The sequence below is a fragment of the Pecten maximus genome, chromosome 12 (assembly GCF_902652985.1).
Source record: "Pecten maximus chromosome 12, xPecMax1.1, whole genome shotgun sequence".
NCBI classification, from domain to species: domain Eukaryota; kingdom Metazoa; phylum Mollusca; class Bivalvia; order Pectinida; family Pectinidae; genus Pecten; species Pecten maximus.
The window spans coordinates 36,650,435-36,677,634 of NC_047026.1; the positions used below are offsets into that span (position 1 = coordinate 36,650,435).

Below are 27,200 nucleotides of genomic sequence, written 5' to 3' on the forward strand. Positions count from 1 at the left end.
CAACAACAGTCTAGGTACGTTTGTCTGTGTTATACATAATTACATATCTAATTACATTGTACACCATTAACAACAGTCTAGGTGTGTTTGTCTCTGTTATACATAATTACATATCTAATTACATTGTACAACACTAACAACAGTCCAGGTGTGTTTGTCTGTGTTATACATAATTACATATCTAATTACATTGTACAACACTAACAACAGTCCAGGTGCGTTTGTCTCTGTTATACATAATTACATATCTAATTACATTGTACAACACTAACAACAGTCCAGGTGTGTTTGTCTGTGTTATACATAATTACATATCTAATTACATTGTACAACACTAACAACAGTCTAGGTGTGTTTGTCTGTGTTATACATAATTACATATCTAATTACATTGTACAACACTAACAACAGTCCAGGTGTGTTTGTCTCTGTTATACATAATTACATATCTAATTACATTGTACACCAATAACAACAGTCTAGGTGTGTTTGTCTCTGTTATACATAATTACATATCTAATTACATTGTACAACACTAACAACAGTCCAGGTGTGTTTGTCTCTGTTATACATAATTATATATCTAATTACACTGTACAACACTAACAACAGTCCATGTGTGTTGGCTCTGTTATACATAATTACATATCTAATTACATTGTACACCAATAACAACAGTCTAGGTGTGTTTGTCTCTGTTATACATAATTACATATCTAATTACATTGTACAACACTAACAACAGTCCAGGTGTGTTTGTCTCTGTTATACATAATTATATATCTAATTACACTGTACAACACTAACAACAGTCCATGTGTGTTGGCTCTGTTATACATAATTACATATCTAATTACATTGTACAACACTGACAACAGTCCAGGTGTGTTGGCTCTGTTATACATAATTACATATCTAATTACATTGTACAACACTAACAACAGTCCAGGTCTGTTTGTCTCTGTTATACATAATTACATATCTAATTACATTGTACACCATTAACAACAGTCTAGGTGTGTTTGTCTGTGTTATACATAATTACATATCTAATTACATTGTACAACACTAACAACAGTCTAGGTGTGTTTGTCTCTGTTATACATAATTACATATCTAATATCATTGTACAACACTAACAACAATCCATGTATAATTGTCTCTGTTATACATAATTACATATCTAATTACATTGTACAACACTGACAACAGTCTAGGTGTGTTTGTCTCTGTTATACATAATTACATATCTAATTACATTGTACAACACTAACAACAGTCTAGGTGTGTTTGTCTCTGTTATACATAATTACATATCTAATTACATTGTACAACACTAACAACAGTCTAGGTATGTTTGTCTGTGTTATACATAATTACATATCTAATTACATTGTACAACACTAACAACAGTCTAGGTGTGTTTGTCTCTGTTATACATAATTACATATCTAATTACATTGTACAACACTAACAACAGTCTAGGTGTGTTTGTCTCTGTTATACATAATTACATATCTAATATCATTGTACAACACTAACAACAATCCATGTATAATTGTCTCTGTTATACATAATTACATATCTAATTACATTGTACAACACTGACAACAGTCTAGGTGTGTTTGTCTCTGTTATACATAATTACATATCTAATTACATTGTACAACACTAACAACAGTCTAGGTATGTTTGTCTTTGTTATACATAATTACATATCTAATTACATTGTACAACACTGACAACAGTCCAGGTGTGTTTGTCTGTGTTATACATAATTACATATCTAATTACATTGTACAACACTAACAACAGTCTAGGTGTGTTTGTCTGTGTTATACATAATTACATATCTAATATCATTGTACAACACTAACAACAGTCCAGGTGTGTTTGTCTGTGTTATACATAATTGTATATCTAATTACATTGTACAACACTAACAACAGTCTAGGTATGTTTGTCTCTGTTATACATAATTACATATCTAATTACATTGTACAAGACTAACAACAGTCTAGGTGTGTTTGTCTGTGTTATTCATAATTACATATCTAATTAAATTGTACAACACTAACAACAGTCCAGGTGTGTTTGTCTGTGTTATACATAATTACATTTCTAATTACATTGTACAACACTAACAACAGTCCAGGTGTGTTTGTCTGTGTTATACATAATTACATATCTAATTACATTGTACAACACTAACAACAGTCTAGGTGTGTTTGTCTGTGTTATTCATAATTACATATCTAATTAAATTGTACAACACTAACAACAGTCCAGGTGTGTTTGTCTCTGTTATACATAATTACATATCTAATTACATTGTACAACACTAACAACAGTCCATGTGTGTTTGTCTGTGTTATTCATAATTACATATCTAATTACATTGTACAACACTGACAACAGTCTAGGTGTGTTTGTCTGTGTTATACATAATTACATATCTAATTACATTGTACAACACTGACAACAGTCTGGGTATATTTGTCTCTGTTATACATCATTAATAAAAAGTTATCAAACATTATCAAACATTAAGATAAAACTGATTCATCTCCTCCCCTAGAAATTTAAAAAACAGATTTGTTAAGCAGTATTTGTATATTAACATGAAATGTTTTCATAAATGATGCATTAGACTTTTTACTTAAATAGTAACTTTTCTATTTCTATAATTTTGAACAAAATAAAAAGAGATTCTGATATAAAGCAGTATTATAAATGATTGAATTATCACAATAAATGAGTCAAGTTGACATCATCAAAAAGACATCACTAATGGTCTATGTGTTGCCTACCTTTGTATTGTCCTGCTAGCATTGTACTACCTCTCTCTCCGGCAGCCTCTCCTACACTAATACATTCCTACACTGGGATTAAATGCCTCCAGGAGGCCAAGCAACATAGCAAAAAAAAACTGCTATACAAATAAGTGTGAGAGAAGGTAAGATTTGAGCCGCAGCATGAACCTCATGCATGCTGAGATCACTCAATAAATTTATCTTAAATACTACTGGTCATGGTTTATCTCCAGCTCTTACATACAACCGAGGTACATTCTCAGAATAATTCTCCCAATATAGCACAGATTAGTTATAAATAGAACACTCAATATCCTTCACAGGCGGATGTAACCCAAACTCATGTATCTTCACAACAAAAAAACACATGTAAACCTCAGATGAATTTGCTTTGAAACATACAATCAGAAAAGTGCGTGACTTTTAATGAATATAAAATCTGTTATCTATACACTATAAGTATGTTTTAGCTATCAGGTGGTCTATTGATTAGACAGTTCGTAATACATCTGGCCAGCAACTGAAGAGATCCATCAAACAATATTTTGATATTATATCCAGTAATTATAAATACATCTTATTCATATATAATACATGAACACACCTCTGTTTCTTTAAATTATTGGGTAAGACTATAAGGTAAAAGGTAAGATGTATATATTGTGGTTATCAATTATTTAGAACTTTTGAAAGTATTGTGCTATAACAAAATGTTAAACTACATATGCTATATACAGATATCATTGTATAGTGTTCTGACCTGATTTTACAACATGTCAAAGTATAGTGTTATCATACTGACCTGATATTACACCATGTTACAGTATAGTGTTATCATACCGCCATGTCACAGCATAGCGTTATCATACTGATCTAATATTACACCACATCATATTGTTATCATATTGACCTGACATTTCATCCTTTCACAGTATAGTGTTATCATACTGACCTTACATTACACTATGTCACATTATAGTGTTATCATACTGACCTGATATTACACTATGTCACAGTATAGTGTTATCATACTGACCTTATATTACACCATATATCATCATACCACAACATCACAGTATAGTGTTATCAGATTGACCTGACATTACATCCTTTCGCAGTATAGTGTTATCATACTGACCTTATATTACACCAGATCATATTGTTATCATATTGACCTGACATTACATTCTTTCACAGTATAGTGTTATCATATTGATCTGATATTCCACCATATAAAGGTACAGTGCTAGCATACTGACCTGATATTACACTATATTACATTATAGTATCACCATACAACAATGTCAAAGTATAGTGTAATCATACTGACCTGATATTACACTATATAATAGTATAGTATCAGCATACCACAATGTCACAGTATAGTGTTATCATACTGACCTATACCATATAACAGTATAGTATCAGCATACCACAATGTCACAGTAAAGTGTTATCATACTGACCTGATATTACACTATATAACAGTATAGTATCAGCATACCACAATGTCACAGTATAGTGTTATAATACTGACCTGATATTACACTATGTCACAGTATAGTGTTATCATACTGACCTATACCATATAACAGTATAGTATCAGCATATACCACAATGTCACAGTATAGTGCTATCATACTTACTTGATATTACACTATGTCACATATACTGACCTGATTTTACACTATATAACAGTATAGTATCATCATACCACAATGTCACAGTATAGTGTTATCATACTGACCTATACCATATAACAGTAAAGTGTCATCATACACAATGTCACAGTATAGTGTTGATACCAGTCTGATATTACACAATATCACAGTAAATTTGTTATACTGAACAGATATTACACAATGTCACAGTATAGTGCTATCATACCTACTTGATATTACACTATGTCACATATACTGACCTGATTTTACACTATATAACAGTATAGTATCATCATACCACAATGTCACAGTATAGTGTTATCATACTGACCTATACCATATAACAGTATAGTGTCATCATACACAATGTCACAGTATAGTGTTATCATACTGACCTATACCATATAACAGTATAGTGTCATCATACCACAATGTCACTGTATAGTGTTGATACCAGTCTGATATTACATAATATCACAGTAAATTTGTTATACTGAACAGATATTACACCATGTCACAGTATGGTTTTATCATATGACCTACTATTACATGATGTCACAGTACAGTGTTATCATACTGACCTGATATAACACTATCTCACAGTATACCATACCAACTTGACATTACATCATGTCAAAGTATAATGCTAAAAACAAACGTTAGTCTGCAGAGCATTTCGTTGACTATTCATTCATCCAAACTGCTCAGGACATACATTGAACAGTGAGGTAATTAAGCCCTAAGAAATTGCAAGGAAAACTCACTTCAAAATGGACCATTTCCAAATAACCCTGCAATAAGGGGTTACTGCTAGTCAAACGACCTAGCCAATATAAGTGTAACATGAAATAGAGCAGTTTTACCTTATCCACTAGGGATTGAACAACAACCATCTGTTCTGTACTGACTGAGCTAAGGGAGATCCTCCATCACGTGAAGCTACAAGGTGACCAAATATCTGTAGTAGGAGTGGGAAAATGCACGGCCAGAACGGGGTTCGAACCAGGGACCTCCGAACATTCGAACACTTCGGATGCTCTACCAATTGAGCTACCTGGTCGGCAATGATCGACCTGGTCCAGTTCTGCTACACTCTTCCCTCCCTTCTAAAGTCTTCAACCCAGAAGACAAAACAACTTCACATCCAAGGTTCAGGTATCCCCTTGGCAAGTTTTCAACTCATAAATCGTTTGTTTGGTTACAGGCACCAAATGTAGTAGGAGTGGAAAAATGCAAGGCCAGAGGGGGGTTCGAACCTGGGACCTCAGAACACTAGTCTAATGCTCTACCAATTGAGCTACCTGGTTGCCAATGATCGACCCAGTCCAGTTCCGTTACATATCACTATGTATACTATTTACAATAGAAACGTGCCACACAACTCCAAACTTTTCAAATGTGTTTGCCTCTGAACACACATATCAACTTACCGAGGTTTCTCCAACAATCAAACCTCTCATTCTCTATAGCTTCCACTTATAGTAGTCAATAGGACCAAATGTAATATATATGTAGGAAAGAGAGTAGTGTGGCTCCATGAGGGATCAAACCTGTGACCCTTGGTTTACTGACAATGGTCTGCCACTCTACCAAGTAAGCTCAAGGGTACACTTTACATTTACAATCAAAACTTGCCAGCAGACATACATAAAATGTATACATATTGCTGTTAGCATGTTAGAGATTTTGAAATTAAAATAGTTTCAATAATTTCATGTTTTTCGTTCTTTTAAGGATATCAGTCATAATTTCAGATCCAGAATTTTTTTCAAACTGGATGTAAATATATATGTCGAGTTAAAAAAAGAAATAAATGGCTATCACTTACATGTATCAGAAAACTGGCTACATCACAGCTAGTTGAATTAGTATAGGAAAATTACATAACAAAACAACTTCTCTAGCTAGACAAAGGATTACCCAGAAAAAGCCACAAAGGATTATAGTACAATCGTATTAAGATCAATGTAGTCTAAGTTGGGGATACAGTTAATTCGCCACAGCTTCCTGCGGCAGTCTCCCATCCTCATCACAACCATATCAACACAATACCATCATAAACATCAAACAGAACTGTGACTCATGATTAACCTAATCAAGATATATCAACATCCAAACACATGGATTTGGCGATAGGATTATCACTGTCCTGAAATCCTAAACCTAGATTTCATAAAACTGCTTTTGTTCTCCAAGCTAAGAGTTTCGCCCCGTAATTATTTCACACAGATATAGAGATTTTCCCTTCTATAATCTGAGGACTTCACTCCATGGAGAAACTTGATGTACACTTAGTTTTGTAATCATGTGTTTTTAATTACAAGAGGTCTTTGTATTGCCTTGCATTGTGTAAAACTGCCCCAGGGAAAAGGAAATGAATTAAGCCACTTGAAGTTTTCTTCTGCACTCTAGGTTTAATGGAACAGCTCTCTATTGCAGGCTTCAGAATTCGGTGAGATGTTAAAATACATGTGTTTAAGCTTATATCATCACTGTCAAGCTTTCTAACAGAAATATACTTCCTAGATTTTGTTGATCAGAGTGATGTGAGAAAAAGGCATTTCCATGAATGATTTTTTTTATCAAGTTTGAATTTCTATCAATGATTCTGCAGAGATGGTGAAAGATTAATTGCTTATAAAATGATTTTATGCTTCTGACATTATCCAATATCAAATATTGTTTATAAAAAAATACCCGTATGTTATATTCAATCAACTAAAATTGTCATGCAGGTTTTATTTTAATTCAACTAATGTAATATAAGGTATATGCAATAGAAAATCTGAAAATAAGGACTGAACTTACAAAAAAAACGCATCTGTTTCTGTTTCTGTAAACTCGTATCTATTTTCTAATTCAGAAGCCTTAACTTATTGTGTGACATACATTCAGACATATGAGACAGAAAATTAAAACCATCAAACCATATTAACCATACAATCATATACAAGCCACACAAACCATACAAACCATACAAATCATTCAAACCATACAAACCATACAAACCATACAAACCATACAACACAAAATTTTTAAAAAATTTCCCACTTCTCTATAACCTAAAAAAAATAAACCCTTAAAATTTTTAAAAATAAAATTACCAAAACCAAACAAATAAAAAAAAACACTTTTTATTTTTCCCCTAAACCTAAAATTTAAAAACTCAATTTTAACATCAATGCCAAAATTTTAAACCAAAAAATTTAACCCCTTTAATCAACCCCCCACAAAAATTAAAACCCCAAAAAAATAAACAAACCTAAAATCCACCTAAAACCTCAAAATCAGTAAAATTACAAAAAACTCTCACAAAAATAACACATACCTTTAAACTTAAAAAATAACCAGCTCCAAAACAACAAAACCAAATCCTCCAACATCCAACACAAAAACCAAAAACATCAAAACCATCCAACATATTTCAAAAAAAACTTCCCAAAAATTCAAAACTACTAAATTCTCAAAATTTTTCAAATAACCCAAATATCACCAAAAAAAATCCCTCTTTCCCAAACCACAAGATTAACAAATCTAACCATTTTAAAAAAACAAAACACTTAAAACTCCCAAAAAACAATTAACCCTAATTTTCCCACCCTAAAACACCCCACCATCAAACCTGAAAGCAAAAAACCATCCAACCAACACACTCAACCACTAACCAAACCACCTACATCTAACACAAACCACAAAACAACCAGAAACCAAAAACCCCCAAAACAAACCGACCAACACCCAAACACCAAAAAATCTAAACAACTCAACTACCAACCCACACAACCACAAAACAAAAACCCACCAATAACCACAACAACCCCAAAAACCCTATATTACCACAACCCAAGCACACCAACAAACAACAAACACCAACCCAACCAACCACCCCCAAACCCCAACCTAACATCCATACCAACCCAACCATACACCCAAAACCACAACAACCATACCCACAAAAACCACAAACCAACCCAACCCAAACCAAAATCCCCACAACCACCAACCACAAACCAACCAACCCAACCACCCAACCCACACAAACCACAACCAACCAACACCCAAACCCAAAACCACACACCACAACCCCCACCAACCAACAACACCAAACCCACCCCCACCAACCCAAACCAACCACCCCCCAACCCCACCCAACAACCCCAACCCCAACACAAACCAACAACCCCACAAACCCCCAAACAACCACCAACCCACCAACCCCCCAACACCCAAACCCCACAACCCCCCAACCCCACACACCACCCACCACAACCCACAACTCCACACCACCCACCCCCCCCCCACCCTCACCACCACAACCCACCCCCAAACCACCACCCCACCCCCCACACACCCTCCCCCACCCACACCCAACCATACCACCCCACCCCACAACCTACAACCCACACACACCCCCCCCACCCACCCCACCCCCACCCCACCCACACCCCACCACACCCCCCCCCACCAACCACCCACACCCCACACCACACAACCCCACCCTCCCCAAACAAACAACCATCCCCCAACCCCACACACCCACCAACCACCCCCACACCCACAACCCCCCCCCCCCCCACCCCACCTCCCCCCCCACCACCCACCTCCACCACAACGCCCCCACCACCCACCATCACCACCCTCAACCCCACACCACACAACCACAACCACAACCACACCCCGCACCCCACACCCCACCCACAACCCCCACCACCACACCCCACCCAACCCCCAACCCACCCACCCCCACCACCCCTCCCCACCACACCCCCCACCGTACCACCTACACCCCACCTACCCCACCCAACCCCACCCAACCCACACCCCACACCACCCCAACACCCACCAACCCTACCCACCCCACCCAACACACCCCACCACCCACCACCCACCCCCCCCCACCCCCCCCACCCCCTCCAACCCCCCACCCCCCCCCCACACACCCACCCCCACCCCCCCTCACCCCCCCCACCACCTCCACCCCACCAACCCGCCCCACCCACACAACACCCCCCCCCCCCCCCCCACCCCCATCCCCCACCCCCCCACCCCCCCCCCCCACCACACCACCACAACCCCCCACCCCACGACCCAACACCCCCCCCACCCTAACAACCCCAGGACCAACAACCATACCCCAACCCCCCCACCCACCACCCACCCCCCCACCCACCACAAATCCACACCCCACCACAACCCCCCCACCCCCCCTCCCCCCACACACCACCCCCCCCCCCCCCCCCCACACCCCCACCCCCCCACCCCCCCCCCCCCCCCACCCCCCCCAACACCCACCCCCCCAAACACCCCCCCACCCCCCCCCCCCCCCCCAGCCCCCCCACCACCCAACCCACACACCCACTCCCCCACCCACCCCACACCCCCCCCCCACCACCAACCCCCCCACCCCCCCCAACCCCCCCCCCCCAACCCCCCCCCCCCCACACCCCCCCACCCCCCCCACCCCCCACCCCCCAACCCCACCCCCCACCCCCCCCCCCCCCAACCCACACCCCCACCACCAAACCACCCCACCCCCCCCCCCCACCCCCCCCCACCCACCCCCACACCCCCCCCCCCCCACCCCCCTACCCCCCCCCCACACCCACCCCGCCCCCCCCCCCCCCCAAACACCCCCACCCACCCCCCCCCCCCCCCCCCCACCCCCCCCCAAAACCCCCCCCCCCCCCCCCCCCCCAAAAAACCCCCCAACCCCCCCCCCCCCCCCCCCCCCAAAAACCCCCCCCCCCCCCCCCCCCAACCCCCCCCCCCCCCCAAACCCCCCCACCCCCCCCCCAAACCCCACCCCCCCCCCCCCCCCCCCCCCCCCCCCCCCCCCCCCCCCCCCCAAAAAACCCCCCCCCCCAAAACCAACCAGACAACCACACACCAAACCATCACAAACCACCAAAACTCAAACCACAACACATCAACACAACCCAACACACAACCAACACAACACACAAACACACACACAAACCATACAACAAAAACAAAACAAAACCACACAAAACAGAAAACACACAAACAAACCACACAAACATACACACACACACAAACCACACAAACCATACAACACATGCAAACCACACAAACCACACAAACCACACAAACCATACAAACCACAAACCAACCAACAAACAACAAACAACAACCGACACCACACAAACCATACAACACTAAACCACACAAACCAACAACACAACACAAACCACAACAAAAAAACAAAACCGTACAAAACACACACAAACCATACACAACTCACACACCAAACCACACAACCACCAAACCATACAACACAACAACACACAAACCACAACAACACCTAACAAACACCACACCATACAAACCACACAAACCACACACACCACACAAACCCCAAACAACACAAACCTAAACAACCACACAAACCAACACAAATCACCCACAAACCACACACACCCACCAACAACCAACAACACCAAACCACCAACCAAACCTACACAACAACACAACACACCACAAACATACAAACCAACAAACCAAAAACACCAAACCACACACAACCTACACAACCACACCACACAACCATACAAACATACCAAACCACACCACAACCAACACACACAACCCACACAACCACCAACCAACACAACCCATACAAACCATACACAACCACAAACCACACAAACCGTACAAACCACACAAACCATACAAATCATACAAACCACACAAACCCCACAAACCACACAAACCGTACAAACAACACAAACCGTACAAACCACACAAACCATACAACACATACAAACCACACAAACCACACAAAACCATACAACCACACAAACCACACAAACCACACAAACCACACAAACCACACAAACCATACAAACCATACAAACCACACAAACCACACAAACCATACACACCACACAAACCACACAAACCATACATACCACACAAACCACACAAACCATACATACCACACAAACCACACAAACTATACAAACCACACAAACCATACAAACCACACAAACCATACAAACCACACAAACCATACAAACAACACAAACCATATAAACAACACAAACTATACAAACAATACAAACCATACAAACCACACAAACCATACAAACCACACAAACTATACAAGCCATGCCATGCAAACCACAGAAATCATACAAATCCCAACAACCAAATTAATAAAAAAAAAAAAAAGACATGCAAACCACTCAAATTACCACTAAACCATACAAACCCGAAAACAGCAGCCAAAGCAATCAATTTTCCATCACTTATCATATCTAAATTGGTATTAATTTTTCTTGAATATTTTATTACATAAGAAGGCTAGATAACATCATAATAAATGAAAAGTGTCAAAAATATCTTTTTACAACATTTCAGCAGAGATATCAGAAGTTTACACAGGAACCCCTGGGAAACTCTCCAATACCTGTGTAACAGCTGCTGTACCATACTTCTCAATCCCCAGTACATGTATTTGGCTGATGATATCTTGTTTCTTTTTTTGTTTTTACTTTTTTTTCAGATCTACTAATAATTCAGAGGTAACGCTTTTCTTATAAACATCATAGTTTTGTGTGTTGTTCGATGTGTACATGTTCTATTGTTTTTTAAGTAAGTGACGAACTCAGAATTTTAAAATCTCAGATAATACTCATCCCTCTGTGTTGATTTGGTTACATGCACAGAACATTTGAGGTAAAAGTTCCATTTAATGTGCATAGCATCACTATGTGTGAGGATATTCATAGGGACTCTTTGCAGGTTTTGTGTTACAAGTAAATGTATACATATTTTCTAGATCAAAATATTATAAAAAATAATACCCAAAGTAACGAATCTGTAACAACATTTACTTGGATATTGGCATAAAAATTAAGTTAACTGAAAGGTTTGGTTTGGTTTATTTTGTTTAACATCCTATTAACAGCCAGTGTCATTTAAGAACTGCTAGGTTTGGAGGTGGAGGAAAGCCGGAGTACCACCGGCCTACGGTCAGTACCTGGCAAATGCCCAACGTAGATTTGAACTCGCAACCTAGAGGTGGAGGGCTAGTGATAAAGTGTCGGGACACCTTAACCACTCGGCCACCATGGCCCCTTAACTGAAAGGTACAAACAATATGGTTGGTAGGCTAAATTAACAAAGAAAACAAGAGGCCCAGAGGGCCTGTATCGCTCACCTGGTTTATTTATTATCTATTAAGTCCCTTGGGGGTGGGGAAAGACCCATGGGTTTATTTTTTACATCAGGACTGTGTTCATCTCTTGATCTTACTTGTTTCAAAAATGCAATAAGTCCTTTATAGCAATATAGTCAAACTGATCCCTTTTGCCCTGCCCTTGAAGCCCCTGGGGGGATCAGCCCAAAATTTGTATAAATTTAAATCCCAGCCAACTAGAGATGTTACCACTGAAATATCAATGCCATACATTGCTCGGGTCCAGAGAAGAAGTCGTTATATATCAATATTGCCAAATGGACCCCTTTTGGCCCGCCCCTTAGGCCCCTGGGGGGTCAGCCCTTTCATTTGTATCAATTTGAATCCAGGCCACCTAGGGATGCTACCACTGAAATATCAATGTCATACATTGCTTAGGTCCAGAGAAGAAGTCGTTAATATGAATATTGCCAAATGGACCCCTTTTGGCCCCGCCCCTTAGGCCCCTGGGGGGTCAGCCCTTTCATTTGTATAAATTTGAATCCCAGCCACCTAGGGATGCTACCACTGAAATATCAATGTCATACTTTGCTTAGGTCCAGAGAGGAAGTCGTTTATATCAATATAGCCAAATGGACCCCTTTTGGCCCCGCCATTCAGGCCCCTGGGGGGTCAGCCCTTCCATTTGTATAAATTTGAATCCCTGCCACCTAGGGATGCTACCACTGAAATATCAATGTCATACATTGCTTAGGTCCAGAGAAGAAGTCGTTTATATCAATATTGCCAAATGGACCCCTTTTGGCCCCATCCCCGGGCCCCTGTGGAGTCAGCCCCATCATATGTATAAATTTGAATCCCAACCACCTAGAGATGTTACTGCTGAAATATCAATGCCATGCATTGCTTAGGTCCAGAGAAGAAGTCGTGTATATCAATATTGCCAAATGGACCCCTTTCGGCCCCGCCCCACAGGCCCATGGGGGTCAGCCCCATCATATGTATAAATTTGAATCCCTCCCACCTAGGGATGCTTCCTACCAAATTTGGTTGAATTCTGATCAGCGGTTCAGAAGAAGAAGTCAATTGTGTTGACGGACGGACGGACGGACGGACGGACGGACAGAAGACGGACGACGGACGCCACGGTATGGCATAAGCTCACCTTGGTCCTTCGGACCAGGTGAGCTAAAAATCTGTTATGACAAAATATTTTGTACAAGCTTTAGAAAACACCAGTTTCACAGAAGGATGATAGGATCGAGAAGAAGTGGAGAGATATATAGATGAGTAATCATCAGGTGTTCAGATATGGTGATAATGGCGCACTTAAACCACTTTATTCTGTTATGCAGTTAAGTTCCTGAGAAAATCAATATATAACCTTGACCTTGACTGAAATATATTTTGTATGATTACGAAAATGTTAATTACATCAGGTAAAATGTTTTTTCATTAAATAATAATAAAATGAAATATTTGAATTGTCACTTTCTGAGCCATTCTCAAAACTATAGCAGCCTGGAGTGAGATTGACATCAGAAATCAAGGACAGTACAAGCTACAATTGCAAGCCATGTATACAGATGTGTTCAGTTGTACAAACCAGGACTCTGTAGCTTAAACACAGAATTAACTTAATGTGAATAGTTAAATGCATCAGTTTATCTTGTGAAAAGGAGAGTCGTTTCCTCTGGCGTAAAAATAGCTAATTACAAAAACATTGTAAATACTATAACATACCAGCTAAGTAAGAAATTAGTGGGTTGCTGTCGTAAACAATGAGCTTAAATAGGCAGATGCTCTGATTCACTGAAGTGGGCTCATTATTTAGTAAGTTAGAGAACAGCTGTGGTTTCTTTTACGTGATGTAGGGTGTGGATTTAGACAGTGTCAAGTATTCACTAAACTACAAGGCCTTTTATATAGCTCAAATGCTTTTTAAATGCCAACTGAAAAATAGAAGAATGTATCCCTTAGGTTTACATGTACTGTACGTATACATCAAAGTATTTAATGTTGATGGTTAATTATACAGGTAATTTAAAATGCATAATGGTGTTGTGGAATTTATCTTTAAAAGCATAATCTGTGTATATAAGGAGAACTGAGACAGGTGTATAAAGCAAGCGCAGTACAAAATAATCATCATCATCATCATCATCATCATCATTGCATGTTATCTTGGAAAAATCACCATCATACAATAACATAAACCATATTAATTCAAAGCACATTTTTTTTAATCAGTTGAACTTTTATAGTAAAACATTGCTACATACAACAAGAGGCCCATGGGCCTTAATGGTCACCTGAGTTTTGATATATTTTGGCAGATTTATTTCAGTGACTTGAATTTGAGATCAATGCCCTGCATGCTTAAGGGCCAATATCAGGTATATGGGCCTCTTGCTTAGTGAAATTCTGTTTAAAGATTTTAGCATATTTGACCACTGTGACCTTGAATAAAGATTAAGGCCATTCATTTAAACATTTAAACAATTTTTTTTGGGGGGGGGAGGGGGGCGGGGTTGAGATGGAATGGAATTCATAATCTCAAAGGCTAGGGAGGGAGAGACAGAGAAAATAAAAGGTCATAGATGATAAAAGATTGGGTCTTACAAAATTGTATCAAGGAGTTATTTAAGCATTGAACTGTTTTTGTGTTAGCACATTATGATTTGTTTGCTTCAAAGCTCTGGCATTCAAATACAGTGGAACTTCGTTAACTCGAAGTCGACGGGACCACGAAAAAACTTCGAGTTATCCGAGTGTTCGAATTAAGCGAGTTATCGTTTTTGGTGAAAGGTTTGGTCAATATTTGTCAACATTATATAATCATTATAACTTCGCTCTGTCGCTCATCAGTTTAGTGTGAAGACTGGTTAATACATGTAAATATATATGTAATGTTTCGTTATGTCACTTGTAATTTGGTGTAGTTTTGCCGATATACAGTCACGATAAAGTTTCTTTCACTTAGTCACTTCAATAACGATCTGATGTGCAAGTCATGTTTGCAAAAGGTAAACGATAAAATGGAATTCGACAAAATAACAAGTTATTAATGTCAAAACAAATAACCGTTTGAGTTTAACACAGATTGCATACAAAACGTAACAGAACCATTACCTTTTATTGGACATATATAAAATACTGTTTGATCGGACTACTTACTTTTTATTGATAACCACGCCATTTCCATGTGTATTAGCACCGGAAGTTGGGCTGCGCATGTGCGTATAAAATGTTACTGTAACTGAGTTGGCGTTTTATCCTATTTAATAGACAGCACTGACCGTTACAGTTGTACTCTGAACACCTCGGCAGTAATTACGCTATTGTTTCAGCAGTTTAAAGATTTAATAGGCGCTGGTGACTGTGTCATTTCTACACCTGTAAAAACATCAGCCGGGTAGATCTACCGGTGTGTCAGAGATTAGTTCCGCTTGAGCGAACGGGTAGATGAGTTGTTGACTATCGTGTGTACTGATATCGGCGACCGTCTTGGGAAATTACCTGATGTAAGTAAAGCAGTACTTTTTATCACCAAGACTTGTTGTTATAAGATTCAACCGACAATTTCTTTTATGAATTTATGAAACACTTATAATAGCATGTAGGTTAGTAGTGCCGATATGTTCAGTATTACAAACGGAATTTAGCTCTTAAAAAATGTCGGCGTTTGCCACCGATCGACGAAAATTATACTTCGAGTTATTCGAACATGTCAAGTAGGATTTTTATTGTTGGGACCAAATTTTTACTTCGTATTATCCGAGTTTTTCGAGTTATCCGAATTCGAATTTTCCGAGTTTTTTTTACTAAGATAAAGAGAGAATTCGGCAGGGACCGGCGAGGTACTTCGAGTTAAGCGGGGTATTCGAGTTATCCGAGTTCGAGTTAACGAAGTTCCACTGTAGATCATAAATACCATACAAAAACAGTTCAATATTTACATTCCTTTTACTTTTTTAGAAAATTTTTAAATGCTATAATTCATATTTAAAATTCATAATTCCCGCCTTACCGACAGTCAGCAGATTTTTTTGTCAGTCGTTGAAACAGCCGTAACATGGTCGCGTGCTTTTTGGCAAACAAAATAGTACATGGAGATTTTTTTTTTTTAAACTCAATTTTGTTAATCATATTATTATCAACGTAATGCGCAAATTACATTTTTTATAGCAAATAATGTAGACAACATACTTAGTCGTTAAACTTAATTATAAACAATGTTTAGTGGATATTGTAGTTCCAGTTTGTGTTTTATTAATACGCTGATAAGTGTAGCGCGTGATGGGTGGCATTTAAATGTACATCAATGCCAGAGCTCTCAAACAGACTTTATAAGTGATAATGCCAGACAAATGTAAAATATGATATACATTATCAGTTTACATATACTTTTTAATGACTGACGTGTCTTATCAAGGAGTTAGAATAATATGAATTATCAGTTTACATATACTTATTAATGACCAACTTATAATTACTGGCAGATCCAGGGTTAATGTTTCTTTTTATTCCACTCATTATTCATATTCTCTATTTCTCCTTTGCTAACAGTAGAATATATCTTTCAATGCTCTATGTATCCTTTTGAAAAGTCTACAAAAATAGTATGCACTGATAAAGTTGATTGTACGCATTTATATATAGTTTTATTGTCAGAATGACAGTACTATCAACCCTATTGCAGACATTATTATGGTTCAATAACCCCATGCAAAACCATAGTTTCTTTATTAAAAACAAATTGGAATTAACAAGGTATCCAGAAGAAATTCAAAATTTTAAATATTAGCTTCTGTACATTTCCATTACATTTAAAATATTGTCTCTATTTCAGTTTTACAATGATAGAAGACTAACTTTAGATACAAAAATATGATGATTTATTCTATACTATAACCAATCTTATTTAGAATCTTTAGTCATCCAAAAAGAAGTAACATATATTTGTTTCCAGGTTTCATCTTAAAATCAAACAAATCATTCCATATGTATTTCCCTGTAGAAATAGTATTGTTTTTACATAGTAAGTAATGGAAGTCTTTAGTACCCTTTCTATGTTTCAAAAATATTTCTAAGTTTGTTCGTTATCTAAAGATAGCTTTTGACATTTGAAATTTTCCTGGCCAGATATCTTTTTAGAATACACATGTACAAATAATGGTATAAAATAAACTGGTATTGCAATCTGTTATTATGTCATTTGTATTACCTTTGTTAAACCATTCCTTAAGATAGACGCTTGTTTCCTGTCATAAAGTGTTTGTATATATATACAGTCGAATCTGTATTAATTAAGCGACCACTCAAGGGAAGTTGAAAAACGGTCTCTTAATGGAGAGTGGTCTCTTAATAGAGATGGTATCTTAAATTTAATAAATGTTCATAAGCTTTTTATTCGCTTTATAAATTGGCAATAATGATTTATAATATACATGCATATGAAAAATGAACCTGACCACTTTGAATAAAACAAAACATTTTTTTTTTTTTTTTTTGTATTTTTTTTTTTTTTAATAATTGTATACCAAATAGGTGTTTTCATAAGTGCATACTTTTGTGTCTTAAATCACTTTCTTTAATAACTTTTGCGATTTTGCTGACTATTAGATATATCCAGGCTCAAAATTAATAAGAATATTTTCATCAGCACTTATATTAAATAACACTAGCCATTTACCCACTGGTGTTTAAAGTCTGCGATTCCAAGTAATTAGCTTCAATGCCTCAATCAAAGACTTTATATTCTAGTCATTATAAGACCCCTCGAGATGACTTTTAGGTTATTCCCCTTTTAATTCTATCTATGTTACTATTCTGTAGGAAATTATATAGTTCTGAGTTTAACTTTTTAATAAAGACAACATCTGGATTTGGTAGGGATATAAAAATTGATTAAATTGTGATATAAGTAAATACTTAATTATATTTATTTTCTCAATTGGTGTTAAAATTCTCCTACTCAACATCTTTATTAATGACTTCAGCTTCACTTACTTGAAGTATGTGGTGTAAATCAACATGAAGTTTAAGGCTGAGAAACAAAATCTATCATTTCCCCACAGCAAGTTTAAACACAGGTAGTAGATGTCATCACTATATCTTTAGTCCCCTATCCATATAACAGAGATTTTCGCAAATTTTGTAAGTTCATCTAATGATTCTTCTATTGATTTTTTAGTTCCATCTAAAATACATGTAAGACTGGAATCATCAGTATATATACACTGTATTGTGAAGTGGCAGAGGACAAGTGTTTACCTTTATACTATGTAACAGTATCATTTCTTAATAATAACAGCCAGAATTTCTGCACACAATTTAGAAATGAATGTGGCTATTGGATAACCTTGATGGCAAGCACTTTAAATATCGAAGAAATATGAGAGATTACCACCTGGAGTAATAGCCCGAGTTATCTCTGGCCCTGTCACCATGTACACCAGACATGGTGAGAGGGCCAGAGAAAACTCGGGCTACTGGAGTAATTGTAGACATTGAATTGTTTTGAACAGTTTTTATCCAACTTCTAACATATTCCTGACCAAAAAAATATAAGATTTAATATTTAATCAAATAAAACCCCAATTTACATAATACATGTGTGTGTATCAAATAACGAATAATTCAAATACAATATACATAATGTACTAGTCTCAGGTTTTCCCATATAAATCTACCTGAAATTAATCCTGACTGATCTGAATCTATTAATTTGTCTAAAACTGCCATTCTATAAGCAATTAAACCAGATGTAATCATATAAACAATATTTAGAAGGCAGAGAGGCATCATGTTTTTTAGATACTCTCACGGCTTATCCCCCTTTGGCAAACAAGCTATAATTCACTGTTGGGTTATTAAGAATTCTCCTTGATTATTCAGTATATCCATAATAGAACTCACTACTTTCATGTGGTACAAAGTATGTGATGCTTCAGTATATGTCATGTTTCCTTTTAACAATAAGGAATCTGTATGACTTACCTTTGAAATATTATAATGGGATAAAAACTTTTTAAAGCCACATACTCCCAAATACATGTAACCTAAAATTCTAGTTGCACACATGTATTAATGGCAATCCAAGATGCTCATTCATGCTCTCCTAACATTAAAATGACCACTGGCCTGGACGCTTGACGGGGGAGTCCTTGAGACATCAGTGTATAAAAATAACTTGCCGCATTTATTTTTATCACAAGATTTGTCACGGAGCCGAGAAAGATGCTACAGTGTATAATATTACAACATGCACTGCACATAAACTACACACATGGCCATTGTTTACATATCAAGTATATGTGAACTAAAAATGTTTTCATTGCGTAACAAATGAATAAAATTAACAAACATACACATAAATACTTAATTTTAAAATGTAGCAATATGCATAAAAACAACACATTGATAAAATTTCAGATCTGTGATGTTGATAATGTACAAAAGCTAACTAGCAATCCAATAGACGTCTTCTCTCGCTTAGTTCCAATCAATAATTTCGTTTCCGAAGGAAATACCCCAGTGAAGCCGATTCCAGTCCCTAAAACGTTTCTTTTTAGCAGAATCTGTCTGTGTTTTGCCAGCTGGTTCACGCATTCAGCGTTCCGCCATTTTGTATAAACTGATAATCTGCCTGTTGCATTATGGGACTATTTTGCATAGAAACTTGGTCTGTCGGACTCAGTTATTTTTTCGGGAAATGTCCCGTATACTTTCATGGATACACATTTTCCTCCAGTTTTTAATTCGCGATAATTTGATAGGTATATCAAGTCTTTAAACTGTAAAGAGCTCAAAATGTAAACATTTCTTTGGGAGTATGTGGCTTTAAGGCTTCAATTTAACAGTCACTAGAACAGTTGTTAATAAAATAATTTGATTTTGTGTCTTCTTGTTTTCTTATCAATTCCACATTTTCTTTTTCTTACACCGAAATAAATTTTGAGATGTATTAAGTTTCTATTCTCCAGGTTTCAAAAAAAATTAATTAGGTTTTCTCCAATCTTTAATCCATTTTGTTTTTGACCTTATAATTATACTCCCTTTAATTTTAGATTGTCTTGTTTATCTATTCCTCTTCTCCTGTAGTTCTTCTAAGTTAACATGAACATCATGTTTTCAAGTTTTACTATAGACTCTATTACACTGATTTCTTGTTCAACATTCAGTTTTTTCTCCTGAGATGAAAAGGAGATTGTCTTTCTTCTTATTTCTAATAGTATAAAGTCATTAAAAACAGCTGATCTTTAATCTGAAAATGAATATATCCATCCTTATTTGCCTGAATACAATATGGATTAAAGACGAAAGTGCATATTGTTTTTTTAATATATGAAATAAATTTATTTACAGTTTTCAAATACTCGAGCTTCATCATTTAAACGTGACTTTGTAAATTTCCAAAGTCCTCTCCCTCTCTTAAATTCTTTTAATCTTATTTAAATGCATGTATTTGGTATGGAGTGATATGACCTACACGCTGATTCAATATAGTTTGTTTTCTACATCTCCTAACATGTTTATAACAATAAGAATTCTAGATATGGGAGAAAACTCAAGTTCCTTGAGAAATCTAGTATGGTGGGACACCCAAGGTGACCTACAATATATGAACCTTTCGCCTATAGGTTACTCCTATAACATAAGAGGCCGCTGGTCGGCTCTTTTTCTATCGGATATTATTTTGCCGACTGCGACGCTAGTCAAAAGTATCTCGCCGTGTAAAACCTCTAACATTGTTGGAGTACGTAGCCTATAGGTGTGCCTGATACCACCGGCCATCTGACAACTCTACGTTAGGGCATAATTGTGAGAATCTGGGTATAGAATGAACCCTTGACTTCACCCTATACTTTGACCCTGAAACTAAATTTAGATAAAATACCTTTTGATAAGGATCCTCCCCTTCGTCTCCTTTTGCAGATTTTAGCAACAGAATAAGTCTGAAGTCTGTATTCTTGGTGTTCTGGGGTAGTGGACCACAACCCTGAGGCTGTGCATCAGCAGTGGAAGTACCTGGATTTTCTGAGGAGCAGCATATTGAACTCTGTTCCATATTGACAACATTATCTACAAAGAGATGGAATTAAAAAAAGAAAAAGAAAAACAATAAGCAATATCAACATTAATACCTAAATTTTATCTAGCTGCATGCATGCACATATTTTAGACTATGAAGGTTACATGCTTCACCATGATGTTTTTATATTTTATTTTCAGTGGGCACTCTCATACTCTACTTAGGTTGACATGGTGCCTTTTTCAGGGTATAACATTGAGCGTCTACTGTCAAAGGAATTAAATATAATTTCAAGTGACTGCTGTACAGGGCAGCTCTAGGGGAATTTGGACAACACAATGAAACAAAGTAGATCTGGTTAAAATTTGGAGGTCCCTGTGGTTCATTAATAAATCTGACCAGTTTATTTGAGGGTTTGTGTGGGTCTTGTTAAAAGTGGTATTTGTCACCAGCATTAATCCTTGTTTCAAGCAGTTTTTATACTTATAGTTCAAGCATTTCAATCTATCCAGAGACATATGCATCAAAGTGATATAGACGTCTCTGATCTATCCATCTGTACATTATTTTTCAACGGCAAAGACTTTGTGTAAGAGGGGGCATAAAAGTCAACTTACTTGCTCAGTCTGATATACACGTCTCTGGTCTAAGGGGAATTTCCTTTTTTTTAACTACTGTAACGTGCACAGGGGGAACAACAGAGCGGTCACCCATCCAAGAGCTGACCACGCTCAACGCTCAACGTTGCTTAACTTCGGTACACAGACACGACAATCAACCGCACATGCAGCCACAAAAGCTAGCTATTGGACTATGCAGCTGAAAAGCCCATATCCATGAACCATCACATTTACCCCCTTCGCCGATAAGCTTCGTCTCGAAGCTTCCATGGGTTCAACCTGGCATCCTCAGCAAACACAACTGTCCCTCTTGTTGTTATAGCGGTGCCGCCTCATGACCAGAACCCCTGGTCACCAACAAGTATCCAGGAACATTGTGCTTCCCATGCTGTCCGAGGGCACCCTACAGAATACCAGGCCCGATCGCTGCCACCAAATGTAACGTACACAGGGGGAACAACAGAGTGGTCACCCATCCAAGAGCTGACCACGCTCGACAATGCTTATCTTTGGTACACAGACACGACAATCAACCGCACAGCCACAAAAGCTTAGCTATTGGACTATGCAGCTGAAATGCCCATATCCAAGAACCATCACACTACCTATATACAGTGTATCCCCACTTGGGTGTCCATTGGAGCTGAGAGGGAAGAGTGTATCAGGACTGGGGTAGAATTTAAAGGAGCTGGTTTTAATCCCGGTGTAGCATGGTATTTTGAATCATGGTGAAATGACCCCGGGGTCAAAATACCATTATGGTGAAATGACACCCCTCATGGTAAAATGCTTTTTTAATAACCCTCAATTACTTAAACTATAGTACATTATAACAAAACTAAATTGATCTAAGGTAAGTTTTTGATGTGATCATGTATGTGTGATATACACTGTAGTAGTGTAATAAGTAAAATTGATCAATACATATTCATTAATGTGATTAATCCTGTTACTCCCTAAACTGAAAATCCAAGTAAAAAGTTTTTTGGGACAAACAAGATTTGTTTACACAGGGGTCTAGTTATTAATTGAACATAGAAGGCTATTGTCTAGCTCTCTCATCCATTTATTCCAAAATCATGGTAAATACAAGTAATACAAGTTGATATGTAGCACTACAAAAGTTCACTTAAAGTTATATACTTTGAGATGTGAAATAGAACATCAAATTTCATAAATATGAAATATTTCGAACAGTCTACACTTTTTGCATGAAGATAGTTCTATTAGATTATAAATACTCGGATGTCTCTAATGAAATTGTTTTATAAACTTAACTCTTATCTCTGCATAAGCTGGTCATATATGTAGTATAAAATGCATTTCATCTTTTATATCATTTTTATTACAGACTGCAATTTTTTTCGCTTCTCAGAACGGCATTACAGCACCGGACTCAATATAAAGAGTTTGTGCCTGTATACAAAATTTACTTAACATTTTGTTCTGTTTTTGATTTAAGAGATTTTGTCAAAAAATATTGAATTTCAAAGCTATTAGCAAGGTATTTATAAATTTGGCATTTTGAAGAATTATCAAATGCACTGTATAATTCCTTAATAAAAAAAAGTCATGCAAGCGTTGCGTATACGTTTTCAAATAACTGTGAAAAAAATTTAATCCACAAAAAATTAGTAAAATACTTTCACTATGATCATGGTAAAGTGACTCCCCTCCCCGAACCTCTCTACATAACAAAATCACCTACCCCAAGACCAATTTTCTTGATTTTTGATGTATATTATAATAAATGGAAGTAAAATGAATAAACTATCATTAACTTTTTACGTGTGTGTGGAGGGGGGGGGGGTCACTTTACCATGACCATGGTAAAGTGACCCCCCCCCCCCCCCCCCCCCCCCCCCCCACCCCCCCCCCCCCACCCATAAATGACTCATATTAAAATCAGTTATCCCAGATCAATTTGTTGTTGACAATAAGTGATTTATACTGATAAAGGTTTTGTGAAAATAAGTCACAATCAATGATAAAAAAAGCTTTATTTCTCCATTGATGTTCCCCATCCTCAACTATTCACCTATATTTCACTCTATAGTCAACCTACCCATCGAAATTTGTACTGTTTATAATGATACAATATTGTTTTATCAAAATATGATAAATAATATATGAAAATCATGTTCTAGTGACTCTACTATGGGGGTCATTTTACCATAATGGTATTTTGACCCCGGGGTCAATTTACCATGGGGGTCAAAATACCATACTACACCGGTCTGTCCCTGTTGTTTTCCCAATCTCCTCTGATCTAGTTTTGTATGTAAGTTGCCAGAAATGTTCTAGATTTTTTCTAAAATCTAAAACAAGAAATTTATCTTTTAGATGTACATGTATTTTTAAAACAAACCTTTGTTCTGGAAAAAATAAGCTTAGTACTCTATGACTTGGGAAATCACAAAACTGTTAAAAACAAGGAGTGAGAATCTTTAACAACATCGATACAACATGAACATGGGACAGCCAGGACATTAAATTAACTTTTAATTTTTAGATCAAAAACAGATATTATAATTTCAAATGCGTATGTAAAATATAATCATCATTCTCTTAAGTTTTACTTTAGCAAAACATAAATTCCATATTGTTTACAACAGCTTAACATGTTTATCACAGTAAACTACAATGTATAACTTGATGTGAATCGAACGCGCCGTGCCCGGTTTCCAACTGTAAGGTGTTTTTTACGAGCGGAGTAAGCCTACGCACATCATGTAACGATGTCATCAGTAAATAGTGTACTCAATAATTCTATCAGATAGTTTGATTGTCTTGTCCAAGTCATATACCTACCAGACACTTCGTGTACATGCACAAGCAGCCGATGTCCTACATGTAGGATCAATCGGAACACCTCGCCTCCGTCTGCGAACGTAGGCTCGGAGGTAAGTGTATGAATACACATGAAAATGATGGGTCCAGGTGATTCGCCGGACGATGACCAAATTACCGCGAACTATAGCTGTCGATAGGGTAAACAACATGGCTGCGCCCAGTCTATTCCATGCGGTTTTTAAGTATTTCACTGTATATGTGAAGAGTAAGCGTTATATCAATGTTATTGACATGTTTTTCATTTTAGTTTTGTGTTATATTTATGATCCAACCGTATTTGTAAAGATCTACTATGTGTGTACCGGTACATGTAACATCTACAGCCAGGTTTTTCCATTATTGTTTTTATTAAATCCTTTTTTTTATCGACAGCGATGCGTTCCTAATATCAACAAAAGTATCCCTAAAAAGTCCTATTGTCTGCCAAATGTCATAAATGTTAGTTAACTCACCGAGAATACACATTAATAATAGCTAGACTGATTTAATTCTGGTAGATGCTTGAGTAAAAAAATAAGTGGCATGAGTATGATGATCGTAAGAATAAAATACACTCTTAAACATTAGACATTACATCATTGAGTCATCAAATACCGTATTTGAAATACATTTTATATATGATTTTAAATTTTACATTAATTCACAGGTAGCAACCTTGATTCTGAAACCTATACATATATAACTTTATAAAAAAAATACTGTACCTCTTGACCACCTTGATAGATTTCATGTCATCAATACGTTTTGTTGCGCCTTGTCCTTGATTAAAAGTTTTTCATCAATATATCATTGTTGTGGTTCCTTGGATTTCTTTATGATTATATACAATTTCACCACCTCTTAAAGTTTATGTACAGTTTCCCAAAAAAAAAGATCACTTTAAATTTGTAAAAATTGTCTCACAGTCCTCTTTTTCCTTTTATATACTGGCTTGTAGATATTTAAACACAAGTTGGGTGAAATTTTATCAGCAGGTCTTTCCAATGCTTGTTGAGTCTATTTTTGAATTGGTTAATTGTCTCACTTTCTACCACTTCCTCTGACAAGTTATTCCAGTCATTGATTACTCTTATGCTAAAGGAGTTTGTTCTGATGTTCAGTCTGGTTTGGGGCTTCATACTTTTGTATTTGTGTCCTCTAGTCCTCCTGTTTGTCTCTATTTCGAAGAAATCTTCTTCTTCGAGGTTGTCTATTCCCTTGATTATTCTGAATGTTTAAATCATATCCGTTCTTTTTCTTCTGTATCATGTAATGGTATATTCTATCTGAGTTAGTTACAATTTCTATGGTGTATTGTCAAGTCTCAGTTTTTTCCTGGCAGTTTTTATGTTTGATTTGTTCATGGCACTTGTATGTTTCTGTAGAGCTTGATATTTAAATCTGTTGGCAATTAATAACTGTTGTGAGTGGTCAGTTGAACCATTTACTTTGAAGATTGTGAGGTTATCTAAGAGATTCAACAATAATAGCTTGGATCTAATTTGTACTTTTCACTCATTTGTCAATATGCTTGGGTATGTGAAGTGAGGGCCGATAACTCTGTTGGAGCACGAAAGACGGATAAAAATAAATTCCTTTCCTTTAACATTAATACCTTGCACTTAATTTCCTCACTTTCACTTAATACCACACATGCACTTCATTCACTGGTGCGACACTTAAACCCTCAATTATGGCACTGGCACGAGGAAATTGAAAGTTTTGGGGTTACCAGTGTAATAATTCTCACAATTCTACAGTTTCCTGGAATATGACACTTTAATTGATTATGAGACATCAATTGGCATCTATCCAAGCATAAGTTCAGGGCCTCTTGTGTGGTGTTCAATGATGTACCAGTTACTAACAACTACAAGGAGACCCAGCCTCAAAATGATCCTGCATGACTGAATCATATGTGTGGTGATAAAACTAGCAAACAAACAAACCTAAGTAAAATCAGCTTAGGAACAAACGCACTTGCAGTACATGTATTCTAATGGATGAATAGTGACATGCCATCAAAGTTTTAAAAATGTCATGCATCTTTTGACATCAAAATCAATGTGTTGAGCA

The 27,200-nt window shown here is 37.2% G+C and overlaps 1 protein-coding gene across 2 annotated transcripts in view; it reads right to left on the minus strand.

Annotated features, from left to right (window-relative positions):
* LOC117339501 (uroporphyrinogen-III synthase-like) overlaps window positions 1–25,656 on the minus strand; it is a 76,348-nt gene extending 50,692 nt beyond the window's left edge. Inside the window, exons 1-2 of one of the 2 annotated variants that reach the window (XM_033901136.1) lie at window positions 25,104–25,656; window positions 21,538–21,722 (exon numbers count right to left, since the gene is read on the minus strand). In XM_033901136.1, the coding sequence (XP_033757027.1) occupies window positions 21,538–21,722; window positions 25,104–25,215 (297 nt within the window). In that variant the 5' untranslated portion in view covers window positions 25,216–25,656. Of the gene's footprint in view, window positions 1–21,537; window positions 21,723–22,289; window positions 22,340–25,103 lie in introns of those variants that run through there. The other variant, XM_033901137.1, reaches the window with a different exon arrangement.
* Window positions 25,657–27,200: the final 1,544 nt, after the last annotated feature.